This window comes from Lissotriton vulgaris, chromosome 5 (assembly GCF_964263255.1).
Source record: "Lissotriton vulgaris chromosome 5, aLisVul1.2, whole genome shotgun sequence".
NCBI lineage: Eukaryota > Metazoa > Chordata > Amphibia > Caudata > Salamandridae > Lissotriton > Lissotriton vulgaris.
The window spans coordinates 826,696,165-826,711,058 of NC_141693.1; the positions used below are offsets into that span (position 1 = coordinate 826,696,165).

The 14,894-nt window shown below is 41.4% G+C and overlaps 1 protein-coding gene across 2 annotated transcripts in view; it reads left to right on the forward strand.

Annotated features, from left to right (window-relative positions):
* The window catches only part of LOC147711655 (uncharacterized), a 1,672,131-nt gene that overhangs the window by 1,267,943 nt on the left and 389,294 nt on the right, over positions 1-14,894 (forward strand). For both annotated transcript variants that reach the window (XM_086922319.1, XM_086922320.1), the window contains one exon: positions 4,194-4,294. In XM_086922319.1, coding sequence (XP_086778445.1) covers positions 4,194-4,294 — 101 coding nt within the window. The remainder of the gene's footprint in view (positions 1-4,193; positions 4,295-14,894) is intronic.

Sequence of the window (14,894 nt, forward strand, 5' to 3'; positions counted from 1 at the left end):
GTTACTGTTGTTGTTCACCATTCGTTGTATTGGTTCTGGGTTTGTCATTGCCCCTGAGTATATTGAAATCTCTTCCATCCTCGCCTGCTCCCCCTCTGTCGAACTCTCTGCTCCGGCATCCTGGGGTCTTGCCCTAAAAATGAGTTGTTGGAGGTGGGCGGATTTGTGCTGTATCCCAAGGTATTGTTGTCCCTATCTGAAGCATAAGCAGTATCAGAAAAAGTGATAGATAAGTGATGGATATCCCGTCCGCCAAATGAAAAATCCCATTATATCCTATGGGATTTAAATGTAGTCAGACAGTATATCCTTCACCTCTGTGACAGAGTAACCCATCCGCCAAGAACTAAATTAGGCCCATAGTCATAGAAAGGTCAACACTTTTCAACCAGATTTCAGCATTTTTTTGTCAAGTCATTTATGAAGCACAGCTGCTTTTAACGTTTTGAAGCCTAGTGCCAATAACTACGACTAGTTATTAATTGTATACATTTTTGGGGGGGGGGATAAAGTATTTTTCTTGTTTTTCAGAGATAAAGAACATACCTGCAAACAAAGCAAGCATAACAAAGTAACGGCAAACCATGACGACCCCCCTGGTCATAGAACAATAGAATGATCCACATAACATTCCCATGTAACCAAAATGTTCCCATCATATATCCCATATTTTATGATGTTTCTGTTGGCAGCCACGAGCTGCATACACTGGCTCCTCCATCTTTGAACACCAGTCCACTCACTGTTAGTGTGTACCCCAGGCTTTGAGCCTTATCTCTCTTTCTATTTACTCCCACAAAATTATTTTACCTTATAAGGTTCAGGTTTGGCATCTCACACTTCTTGGTCTCACATCCACGCAATGTTTATCGTGACGCCAAATTGGACCTATACCCATGTGACTCAGAGTCAGTCCAGAGCACCTTACATTTTATGTTTTTCTGTAAACTTTATATTGTCCCACGGCGTGCCTTTTTAATACCTCTTTTAACATTTTTAAATATAAGACAGTGTTGGGCTGCAGTATATCACCTCCAGCTTTTAAAAGATGAATTTACCTGTCTAATGATCTATAAGTTTATTTCTGCAGCCGTGCGGTTACGGGACATTGTTGGAAAATGACTCTATGAACTTATTTACATTTTGTGTCCTGGTTTTTAAGATGCTTCCCCGTGGAATTAATTATCAATGATATTGATATTTTGACAATTGAAACTGCCACTGTTACAGATTATTGTTATCAGATTCTTGTATTTATATTTGTAATCTTCGCTAAATTGTTGTTTTATATTGTATCCCTTTATAGCTGGTCTACAGCTGAATAAAGACCTTTGACTGACTGACTGACTAACCCTGTAACACAAACATTTAAAGTAGGAAAGAGTGGGTGTATGCACAACCATCCGATTCAGACAGAAATATACAACAAGTTTTATTGGTTTGGGGCTCAAAGTTGGAGAGGAATATCATTTGACATTTCATATATGCTAATGGCCTATAAGTTGTTGAAACACCCCCATTAAGATGGTAGAGGTGAAGGAGGTGTGCCATATTACAGAACTAGAATGTGCAACATGAACAATTGCTAAGCCTGTTTAACTATTAAAGAAGAGCTGGTAGTTAGGCAAAAGAGGGTAAATGTGAAGAATTGTTTTTACTTATTATAAGAGAGTAATTAGGCCTATTTTTGGGGTGCCATATAAAGGATAGGAGGTTATGCTGGTAGAGGAGGGGAACTGTTAATCTTAGGGAGATATTGTGCTAATAAAGGGGGAAATATTGCACTTTTAGCCAGGGGGAATATTTGCTATGGTTAGAAGGGGGGGATTTATTTCACAAAATACATGTTACGTTCTTGCTGCAAACCGAGGTGATGAACCACGGTTTGCAGCGAGGACGTTACAGCGCTGAATCTGCTCAAACACGGAGCACCTCTTTCCAAATAATTTTGGCCTCTACCACGGAGCATCTCAACAGAGGCACTGCCACTAGAGAACCAAAGTCCAACCTAGACACTGGCGCTGTCTAGGTTGGACTTTGGAAACGCGCTTTATGCGGGGATTCAGGCCAAGCAGCTAGCAACATTAAGATGTCTACAAAATGCAGCAGCCAGGCTGGTGCTTGAGATTCCAAAGTTTGAACCAGTAGCGCACAGATTGAGAGGTCCTCACTGGCAGCCAATTGGTAAAAGAGTTAAATTCAAATCCCTGTGTTTGACATATAAAGCCCTTCATGGAACTGGTTTTCAGTTCCTGAAAAATCATTTGAAATGGTACGAGCCCTCAAGATCCTTGAGATCCAGCCATCAAAAAATGATCAGGTGCCTAGATTTAATCAAGTTCGGTGGGGTGGGAGAAGTTTCAGACTGCATGCAGCCAGGATTTGGAACTTGCTCCCAATGTCAATTAAAAACAGCCCCTCCATGCTCTCTTTTAGAAAAGAGATAAAACTTGGTTGTTCTCTGAAAGTTTTTAACCTCAAATAGAAGCTAACTGGTCTACTATGTCACCTAGCGCCAAGACACCCATGGGCAATCGAGCGCTTTATACATATCTCAAAATCAATCAATCAGGCAGTTATTGGTGTACTCTGAATCATTCGACCACCTCTACTGCAATCTTAAGAGGTCAATTCCTCCTACATCAAGTGTCCCGAACGGGACTTGCTTAGAATTCAGACGAGAACTTTACCCCAAGGCGAACTGACTTTTTACAGCTACCGCCCTGAAGAAGCCCATGTTTGGGCAAAACGCGTTGGCTGTCTATGTATGAACACTAAGTGTATCTTGAATAAAGACTCCTTATGATCAAAAACAACAATGTGGAATTCCTCATTTTGCTTTCTGTACATTCATGTTTTACTTTGTATATATATTGACTCTAATACCCTTTTTAATCAATGTTTAACGTTGTGGTCATGTGGCAGCTGACCATCTGAGGTGGGAAATATTCCATTACTGTTGTGACTAGTCCTGGCAGTGCAATCCTCTACAACCCGGCTGTCTGTTTAGAATAATAGTTACCTCAACGTCCAGGATTGTGGCAGGCTCTGGGAAAACACCAGTGGCTGTCTAAAACAAGTGGTCTACTAGGAGGAAAAAAACTAAATGATGCATAGTTAGGCAGCAATACATTATTCCAGAAATGAGAAGCCCTCAGAATAAAAAAGGAATGAAATAAGAAGAAGGTTGAAATAAAGTAGACACTCCAGGTAGATGGAAAGGTGTATTTTTATTCAAGTAGGTAAAGTACACCTTAGCCACCGCTTGCCACAGCCCTGCACGTCCTTCTTCAGCACTGGCTCCATTAGAACCCAGGACGCACCATAGCAACTATTACCTATGCATTCTACAGCAACATTCCTAAACATATCCTTAACATTATAGATATTACAAGATACTACAACGGTATATGGAAATACAACAAGGTGAGTGGGAGGGATTAAATAATCAATAAAACCATAAATTCTGGCACAAAAAGTCCAATTGAAAAATGCAAAAACTGTATATAATAGCACAGCAAATTAAGAGTTAGGAAAAAAGGAAAGAGAGTAATGCATTTTAACAATGGTGTAATGAAGTAGGCTGCACAGAACAAACAACACGCTGATAAGTGCTAGCCAAAAGCTTTTCCCTATATATTGTAAGTTGCATTTGTGTTGACCTGAACTCTGGCAGACCACCAACTATCAAACCAGATCTAAAAAAGGCACATATGCCAGGTGTGTAGTGGGGGTCTGACAAAGGCAAGGGTCTTCGGAGTTCTCTGACAGTGAAAATGTATTGTTAATCACAATTAGAAGACTGAAGTGGTGGGAAGTTGAAGCAATAGAACAAAAATTATGAAACAACTCCATGAGGTGAAAGTATGTTGCTTTAGCTAACACATTGCATTACTAATACCCTTTAGACATACAGTCTCATTGATTGCACATGTTATATTCTCCAAGAGCAGAGCAAACAACAGCAAATATTATTGTACAAGCTGAAAGTGACCATAGTGTTAGCACTATATCAAACTTAAAAAGGTCTGGCTTTGGGCAAACCAGACCAATTATTTATAAACCAATATATTTTTGAAATACTGAAAAATTCACTCTCACAATATTGAACAAGGTAATTTATCATGTTATGTATGGTTGATAAAAAACAAATATGCAAAACACAATAAGCATTTTTCCTTTCAATTTCACAGGGATTGGTTACAGTGGCTAACCTTGGTAGGGCTATCTGCCTAAAAGACAATGAAGCTGAACAAAGTGTTTACAGAATGATGCCAGCTGATGCAAAACCATGGTACGTTGTACTATTGAAATGTAGCTTCAGAAGTATGATATGTATTTGTTCAGAAATTCCAAGGAAACTATTGCCATAATCCATATATCATGAAAAGTACCTGCCTTTCATCAAGCATTTACATTATAGGATGGTTTTTATCCAGGTTGCCTTCCAATAATTTTCTCTATCACTATTCCTGTATGAGAAGATGAAACCCAAACCACCAAATTAGTATGACTTGGGGTTTTAAATCACCACTGACTCGCTCTGTGCACAGGAGATCTAAATCCAACATACTTTGGGAGCTTAAGCAGTGTGTATGTGTGAGTGGATAATTGCATGTATGTCTATCTGGCCATCTGCGGTGAATGATGTTCTACTGGGGACACAGCTATTGTCAGCAAAAATGGTGAATCCCCATCTGGTTGTCTTCATTATTCCTTGCAGACAGGAAGACATAGATGTGCACTGTACATACCTTCTCAGGAACTCCATAGATGTTTGGTAGGCTGGAAGAATATGGATCAGTTTCCTCATAGTCGCCCTCTCCCTTGTCACTATTCTGAAAGGCACACCCTTACTTTGATCTGTGTTGCTCATTAGCTAGCAGTTTCTCAGTTGAGGATGCCTGGTTGTATCTGAAGTCAATAGATGGGTTAACCAGTTCACACCAAAGCCTCCCTGCTGATAGACAGAGAAGCCATGGTAATAATATTGCCTGATATGGAATGTTGAAAAAAGAAACAAAGCTTGAGCTTTCTTGGTCTGTCTTTCAACCTGTCCCGGCAAAGCAGGATAAATGTAGGCAAACTTGAGTAAGTGGTTGTAGTTATCAGCACATCACAATGCATGTGTGCACCAGCTCAGAAATAGATATACTACACCAGTGAAGACAGGAGTAGTTCCCTGACAAGAAGTACATAGGGCAATTCACAGCTGACTCAAACCTATGTGGTGTTGGTCTTGAGCAAAACACTTTTGAAAACTCAAGGACCTTGTAGGTTGGCCATTTCTGATCCAAGACTAACTGTGTGAATAGTGGATCGAGGACCTGCAGACAGCAGTTCAGGACATCAATTATGACGAGCCTACATCACAATACACCTACTGTGTACCATTCCTGACTATGTGGCAACCTCTAGCTGCCCCTTTAAAGCTCTGGAGGATAAGATGGATTTTTCTTTCACATGCTACTTGTAAGATAGTGTCTTATAAGCTACAACAATTCACTTTGATTATGGAACAATTTGAATTGGATTTATGCCATAACATAGAATGCCATGACAAAACATTACCATAGCAGGAAATCCCTAGTAACAAACTCACAACATTGTTTATTCAGTTTCCCGCCCGACACAAAAATGTGAGTTAAAGATTTAAAAAATATTTTATAATGATTGTGGTAGGGGATATTGAAGCCAACATATCGACAGGTCGCAATATTGCCTTCAGAATATTGAGAGATAAAATTTCAACGAGGTGAAGGCATAGAAGGGGATATGGATTTCTATTCCTAAACTCCACATCTATGTACCTTGAAGATATATACACATATCACCAAGGTATGTACATGTGGAGGTAGGAATAGAAACACTATCAATACTTACCTGACTCTTGATATTCGTTTCATGATATTGTGATCCACTGATATTCTGGCTTCAGTATTTCCAGACCAAATCTTTTGCAACAATTGCCTCACCCAAATTCGCAGGAACTCCAACCCTTTCCCTTTCCCTAATAGTAACCCCAACCATAAATATGTAGTTTATATTGCATCTTAACCCTAAACTTCACTCTAACCTTTACCCTAGCATAATGCTAAGGTTTATTCCAATCATCTCCATAGCCCCCATCTTCCCTCAATATCTTACTTCATATATAACATTGACCCTAACCCTAAACATAAGTGCGACCCTTAACCCAAGCTTAAACCTCACTCCACCCTCAAATGCAGCTAACCTTTTCTCTACCCCTATCTCTAACCTTAACTCAAAACATCACTCTAACTATACTTAGTTTTAATCTTGTGATAATCATACTACCATAATGGATATCAGACCGATCGATCAATGTCGATAAGGTCTATGTCACTGACACTTCTCAAAAGTGCAAAATAAAAACATATGCTGATCAGTGTCAAAGCGCCCAGGAAACAGTCCTTGATAAAGGGGACTGGGTACTGGTCAAACATAAATGAAAGCATAAAACAGACACACCATTTGCTGTTTGTCCTTTTAGGGTTTTCACATTCAAAGGGCACATGGTGACAGTGCATCATCCCCGAAAGACCATCACACAGGATTAGTTACACTTTAAACACCTACCCCAAGGTTTGTCAGCTCCTGTGATCACGAGCGAGGCGACCATGGCTTAATGTCCAGATCAAACATCTGAGCCTATGTCATCCGTGCCTAATCAATTTGCATATCAACTACCTCATACTACCCAATCTGGCAAACCAGTGCTAGCGCCTCAGTGACTCTTTGAGGAAATATGATGCCAATGTTCTGTGTACTTTTTATTTAACAGATGAGGAGATGTAGTGTCTTTGATATTATGCCTGCTAGGACCCTCACTGTTCAAGGCGGACTCTAAACAGGATTTACGTAGTCTGTTGGGAGTTGTTAAGGTGTGGATATAAACGTTATGATGCAATGCGTGCAGACTGTGATGATTTTTTTTTATAACATATTTTTATACATTTTTCTCAACAGTTATACATATAATGTAAGGAAATATACAGACTGTCTGTTTGTACAGTTTATGTCATTTGTGTTTACAGTAGTTATACATCAGGTCTCAACAGCGTTCTTAGGGAGTCTATATATACAAGCCGTGAAAAACATTATGACATTTTTAGGTACAAATAATTAGGTCCCTAGTTACGAAACAATGTGCACTCCCAGCATACGAATGCCGCTGGTCTAAACACAGCCACATTATGCCATTGAAATTTGCAGTCATATCTTCACATTTTACATCCAACCTAGCAGAGTGTGATGATATGTTGAAGAATAAAGATGTCTGTTTCCGAGCTGCATGTGTGGCATATTCATTTGCCCGCTCCTATGCTGGGGAGGAGGCTACAGTTTCTACCTGCTAAGGGTTGGGGGCTCCCAGCACCACCACAGCATAATCATTCTGCCCTGGAAACAGCATTTACAACGCATGCTTTAGACAGCATGCCATTACAATGCGGTCCTTACAACAAGGTTTTGTATTTACAATCCAACACCTTCCCTGCTGTTGCACAAACTGGAGTAGGAATAGTAATATATACTATTCCTATGTCCAGCGTGCCCCCTACAACAAGTCATTGTAACAACTTGCGATGTAATGGTTTGCTTTGGAACAACGCAGTCATTGTAAAGACCACACTGTAATGGCATGCGATATAATACATGCGTTGTAACAACATATATTCGCCCTCCCAGGCCATTTCAGAATCCAGGGCCACCTTATGGGAATTGAGAACACTTAGAATGTGAACTCCTTCTTCCTGACTCGCTGCAATGGAATGTTAGAGGCGCATGAGAAATAAAAGGAATTAGGATCAACTAAAATTGACCAATCACAGTGCAACCCATTTGGCAACACAGTAAAGCTCAGAGTCGATTGATAGAATTAATTATGGATTCATTACAAATTCAAAGCCAAGCTGATACAAATCAGTTGCAGAAACATCACATAAAAATACAGAATCACTAACTTATACCAGAAACAACATACAAAATGTATCCTCAATAACAGAAAGCAAATAAGAAAATCTGTAGCTGAAATACAGAGTATGAGAAACAAAGTCTGATGAGATGATTAAAAGTTTTGATCCTCTTACCTATAATTATACAGGTTGTCTAAGAAGGTCTTCTAAACCCTACTCTAAATTAGAAATCAGGGAAACCCTATTAAGTCCAGAAAGCATAGAAAGGCGTCAGCGTAGTAGAACCACTGTAGATGTTCTCTAAAGGAAACGAATATTGTATAGCTTAAAGCCACACAACAGGGATGTCGCAAAGAAGTATTTACCTCTCAGAGTCTTAAGGGAATCTGAACAAAGCTAAAGAGTAATCCTCAATTACACCTACAACAGAACCTTAGAGAATCATATGTCACATGTCCCATTAATGTCCGTCTTCAAACAACAAAGCTTAGCAACTACACTTGAGATTTCTTTCCTTTTGTTCACACAGTAAAATGTCCTTGGAATCCTCCAATCTGCCTTTTCTGCTCTGACAGTAGTCCGCCCTTCATTCAAAGTCAAAGTCAAAGTCAAAATAAGCTTTATTCGGCTTTTGTTTAAAACCATAAAAGCAGCAAAGAAATACAAAACATGTATAAATAACTCGACATATCATTTGCAAAATAAAATTGAAAGACCAACTATTAAAAACAGACTAAAATTAATTTGTCCATTTCAGGTGAATGAAAAGGTACATGAAAAAGTACATGCAGAAATCGGGAAAAGGGTAGTGGCTGTTGGGACAAGGTTCCTAACGTCCCCTTTTACCATGAATTATGATTCCATGCCAATTGCCTGGGGGACGGATAGGGTCGGGGGGGGGATAGAAGTCATACAAGTCCCAGATGCGAATAGGGCCATCTCCCTCCCTGGGTTGGAACGATCGCAAATAAGGGACAATGTTCGTAGACTTGAATTTAATTAGAATAAGGTCGCCCGGGATGTCTTTGGGTGGCGTGCCTAGCCACCCTACCCTCCTAACACTCAAGATGCCGCCATCTAAAGCAGGTTGCAATGGTCTGTGTTGTTTTAGCCAGGAGATGGTTTTGTGTAACAAGTCCTGATGAGTTTCAAATTTGTCCTGACTAGGTGCGGGGACCCCAGAAAGAACAGTCACATAGGGGGCAGCTTCTGGAGGTAGGTTGATCCGATTCCTGCTTTCATGTGCGAGCCTAGGACATCTATGGGGTACAGGTACGGGGTTAATGATACTGTTCCGTCTTCTTGGCTTAGGTAGAGAAATGAGGGGTTCAGAAGTATGAGCTTCCATAAGTGTCGAGGGTTTGAAGTATTCATTGTTGCTGGGGAGAATAGGGTGAGTGGGTGTGACCGTTGTTCCAGTTGAGGTATGGTTCCTTAATAGTTTATTTTCTATGCTTTTTAACCTATCTCCCAGCTTATTGATTTTAGTAATCAAAGGTGATAATGCAGTAAATAACAATTGTTCGATCTGTGCCAGTAGGGTCGATTGAGGTGGTGATACTGGGTTAGGTGTTTTATTAGCCGGCCCAGTCGGCAATATTGGTGGTGAGTTGGAAGGTTGTAATGAGGGACTAGTGAACATATTGTAGGTATCATCAACATCTCTAACCACTTTAGGGGGGGTAGATACGTTCTGGACATAGTTAGTACCACACAATGCATTCAGCTCCTCCCAGATGGACATGGTATAACGACAGTGCAAAGTCAGAATCAATAGTGATGAGATGCAATACCTTCAACTTAGTAGCAGCCAAGTGGGGTGGCCCAACCCGGCCTCCTTGTGCCTCTGAGGGCCACAGAGGGCCGCCCTTTGCCCGGTCTTAGCCCGGCGCTGCCCGCGCGCTCCCGCGGCGCGGAGTATCACGCCGATTTTAAAGCGCCTCCTGGCGCGTATTCCCCGGGAGTGGGGCTGCAAGGGCACTTGGGAAATGTAGTTTTGCCCCCTCGGTCCCCCCCCCCACTGCCGCCACGCTCAGAGTGGAAAGGCTGCGGCGGCAGGGAGAGACCGGATGCGGCGATGGGCTGCCCAGGACAGGAACAGGTCACAAAAAGGATTTCCCCAGCCGGGACACGATGCAGCAGGTAGGCAGAGCCGTAAGACACCGGCCCAGATCCCCGCTTTGCCGAGTATCACGCCGATTTTAAAGCGCCTCCTGGCGCGTATTCCCCGGGAGTGGGGCTGCAAGGGCACTTGGGAAATGTAGTTTTGCCCCCTCGGTCCCCCCCCCACTGCGGCCGCGCTCAGAGTGGAAAGGCTGCGGCGGCAGGGAGAGACCGGATGCGGCGGTGGGCTGCCCAGGACAGGAACAGGTCACAAAAAGGATTTCCCCAGCCGGGACACGATGCAGCAGGTAGGCAGAGCCGTAAGACACCGGCCCAGATCCCCCAGGGATGTTGCAAAGAAGTATTTACCTCTCAGAGTCTTAAGGGAATCTGAACAAAGCTAAAGAGTAATCCTCAATTACACCTACAACAGAACCTTAGAGAATCATATGTCACATGTCCCATTAATGTCCGTCTTCAAACAACAAAGCTTAGCAACTACACTTGAGATTTCTTTCCTTTTGTTCACACAGTAAAATGTCCTTGGAATCCTCCAATCTGCCTTTTCTGCTCTGACAGTAGTCCGCCCTTCATTCATTAAATCTTCTTATCCATACCAAAAGATACTCTTTTTGAGCCTCAGTATCTCTTTGCAAACAGTGTGCTTTCCTTAACCATGAGTTCATGCAACTACACCTGCAGAGAAGAGAAAAAATTTGCATCCAAACAAACTTTCATATTAAGGTTAAAATGCTCGGAAATCCCAGTGCCTAAGGCCTTTGGTCAACTTAGTACAGCAAGCATCTCAATACACATTACGATATAGATGAAAAGCACAATTTTTTTTACATAAGTCCTCATATAACCTCCATAGCGTAAGCAACCTCTCGTCTGATCCACCCCTGCTGCTCTTAACTTGGGGGTCCAGTCTTAGCTGACGTTCTCTCGAGAGCCAACCCGCACAACACATCACGAGCTGACCAAGAGGTATAACTATTGGACGCATAATGCAACCATTCCCTGCTAGTCAGGATCTAGGAGATTCCAAAATAACCCAAGCTCAGTTCTTTCTCTATAGACAGTAACCTTCTGGTCTAAATCCCTAAAGTATCTCCCTCAGTTCCACCCACCTCTTCATGTAGGAGGTGTCACTTGGCGCCAGTTCTTACAAATCTCCCTCCTTGCCAAAAGGATCAAGTAAAACACTAATTTATTTTTCAACCCTGTTGGGCCTTCCACCCTGTCAGGCAACAGAACAATGCCAAACAAAGTTACTGAAGTGCTTACCTCTACTTCTTTACCTGGGATATCCTACAAGGTCTTACCCACATTGCCCCAAAACTCCTTTATCAGGGGGCAGGAAGCGAACAAGTGGATGTCATCCTCCTTTTGAGTACCACAACTCATACACTTTGCTTCTCATTTGCCCTTTATCTTTGAGTGGGGTCCAGTATATCCTGTGGAGCTTAAAGAAGTGATTTCTCCCTAATGCAGCAGATTTGATCAACGGGTAAAGCATGTCTAAAGATACTTACGATAAATGTTTCAGCTCTTCATCCGGCAAGCATTACTCCCAGACCAAATAAGGATGTTCCAACTTTATGTCTGCTGCAGAAAGGGGATGATTGTACCACTGTGTTACTTCCTTCCCTTTTGGATTCTGATCTTTTAGCTCTTCATCCGGCAAGCATTACTCCCAGACCAAATAAGGATGTTCCAACTTTCTGTCTGCTGCAGCAAGGGGATGATTGTACCACTGTGTTACTTCCTTCCCTTTTGGATTCTGATCTTTTAGCTCTTCATCCGGCAAGCATTACTCCCAGACCAAATAAGGATGTTCCAACTTTATGTCTGCTGCAGAAAGGGGATGATTGTACCACTGTGTTACTTCCTTCCCTTTTGGATTCTGATCTTTTAGCTCTTCATCCGGCAAGCATTACTCCCAGACCAAATAAGGATGTTCCAACTTTCTGTCTGCTGCAGCAAGGGGATGATTGTACCACTGTGTTACTTCCTTCCCTTTTGGATTCTGATCTTTTAGCTCGTCCTCCAATAAATTATCCTCCAGGAAGTGCCACTGTTGGCACTTACAACATGTTGAAATTTGATAATATTTAAATCTGGAAAGTGCACCGCTAGTTAGATTCCTCTAGGTGTCCCATGGTAGGCATTTGCCACCTTCCACAATGTCCATCCAGCGTGCAACACCCGCATCCTTTAGTGGCTAAACTAAAGCGTCCAAAAGACACTCTGGTGTTCTCGGGGAGTCCCACACTTGCGCCCATTCACTATAGTAGGACAAGCAAATTTTCAATGTTTACAATTTATTTTTTTATTTTGATATGGAACTCCAACAGAGGTCCACAAAAATGCACAGATAGATTAAAAAGGAATACTTTATGTACAATACAAAAAAGGTCTTCTATATTCAACCAGTAGATATTACAGGGTACAAAATTAGCATTTAAAATGTCCTAATAAATATCCAGAAATGTTTTTAAAAATGTATATATCTTAAAACAAACCATTTCATTTGGAGGGGACAGAACACATGAACAGGCCTTCTGGGCAGAATGAATATTACATTTGATATAAATAGATCTTAAAAACATATGCCTAACCTTTTGTAGCTCTTTACAAACAAATAACACATGATTAAAACCTTGAATTTGTGATTGGCACATTCTATCCTCAGTAGGAATTTTGTCCCAAATACTGGTGACATCTCTTAAGGGCAACAAATTAATTCTTAATAAAAGAATTAGCCTTCTGATTCCATGAGAAAGGTTCCATGTTAAATAGGGCAGTGGTCTATTCCCCAAGGCACTCCCACAAACCACCTCATTACGTGACTTGGACTGGCTCGAGTCGGTGTCTCTAGCCAATCTGATAGTGGGTGGAAACGTCTTTATAAACAGCTTTAGTGCAGTTTTTGACATGGAGAATCAAAGTTCAAAATAACCCCTAATGAGTTGTTTGCTTGAACAAAGGACCTAAAAAATGTTGAATGTTCTCTCAATTTTTCGAAGATTTCTAATCTCAAAGCAGCCCTGAGAGTGTCCTCCTCCCCACAACACAGATAATTTCCCCATCTCAAAACCACATCCCAGGATAATACGATGAAACTAAACCAAATTCTAGGTGGAAGACATGTGCGGCAGCCTAAGAATTTAGATTGCAAATTTGCCCAAAGATTCAACCTTCAGCCTTGTCAAAGAAAGGCCAATGTTTTGTGTCCACTACCTCAACAGCGAATATTATTGAGGGTGGAATTTTTACTTTAAAAACTGACAACATGTGACCAAAATAGCATTTCCCACAAGTTTTATAAAATCTATTTAAAGCTCCCGCCTGGGAGACGGCCTTTCTAACACAGAGATTAATGTGGTCTAAATCTCGCCCAGTTTTCGAAAAGACCTTGCCCAAATATAAAGAGGAATCTACCAATTCCAGTTCTTCGGAACCCTGTGACCACTTAAAACATTTCTTTAGTCTTTAGTCTATGACCTTTCTTGCGGAAGACCAAAATTTTGCTCTTAGCAATATTAATTTTCAAAAAGTGGCCTTCTGCATATCTAGTTAGAACATCCAGACGACTCTTCAGATCAATAGGCGTTAAATCAAAGAACGCAATTTCATCTGCATATAATAAAGAGCCAATGGACATTGTGCCAATCTTGGGGGCATCCCCCCGCACTGAGTTCAAAGCAGTGGAAGATCAGATATGTACAAAGAAAATTATAAAGTGGCCAACAAGCAACCCTGCTTTAGCCCATTGTACATTTTAATCTTACGTGATTACCCAAGCGCACCTCCCATGAGGACCTGACACCAAGTATCTGTGTGTAATTCTATGAGTAGAGCCAAGAGGTGCCAAGTTGGTCAAGCCTTCTCCACAGGGTTTGGCGGTCAACTTTATCAAATGCTGTGGAGAATTCAATAAAAGCCGTATAAACTGGCATATTTTGCAAGAAGACATATTTCTCTACAATGGTCTGGACAACCGCAATGAGGTCCAGAGTACCATGGTTCTTTCTAAAGCACCATGGTTCTTTCTAAAGCCAGCTTGCTCTGGAGGTAAGATGTTCTGATCATGAGCCCATTGCTGTAGCTGGCATAGAATACTTTTTGTAAACAGCTTGCCCAAGGCATCCAACAGAGCAATCTCTCTAAAACTAGCTGGTATAGTTTTCAACCCCTTTTTATACAGAGGGACCATGATACTCCCTTTCCAAGAGGGCGGAATATTACTCATTAGAAAACAATGTTTTAACAGTGGTACCAAAAGAGACCCCCATGCAGCTGCCCCCTTTTTAATTAACACAATCGGAATTCCATCAGGCGCCTGTTCTCCAAAGGTTCTGGAGTTCTTTATAAATCTTATTATCTCATCCCTTGATGGGGGACGATATTCCAGGAGAGAAGACTCCTCCATGCTTATTGTTACTGGAGCCCCTGAACTATTGTTTTTGTATAATGAAGAGATATATTCTACTCACTCCTTTCTGGAATCGGAATAGTTAAAGCCCTGTGCCTTGAGTCACAATATTCCGCGATCAAGTGGTAGTACTTTCTTGAGTCTTTGGACCTTGCAGCATCCCTCAACCCAATCCATTTGACGTCAGACTCTCTTCGCTAAGTTTACAGCGGCTTCGTTTTCACTTGAACCGATTATTTTCCTGCTGTTGACCTAGTGAAAATTGAATGTGCTGATTTTTAACTAGTCGATTAATTTCCTGGTTTAACAGTTTCAATGATGATTTGCCCTGTTTGAACAATCTGGGACCAGCAGATCTGGAACTTAAATTCCGTATCTCTTCCATTTGGGCCTCGAAGTGCTGTATAACATTCGTA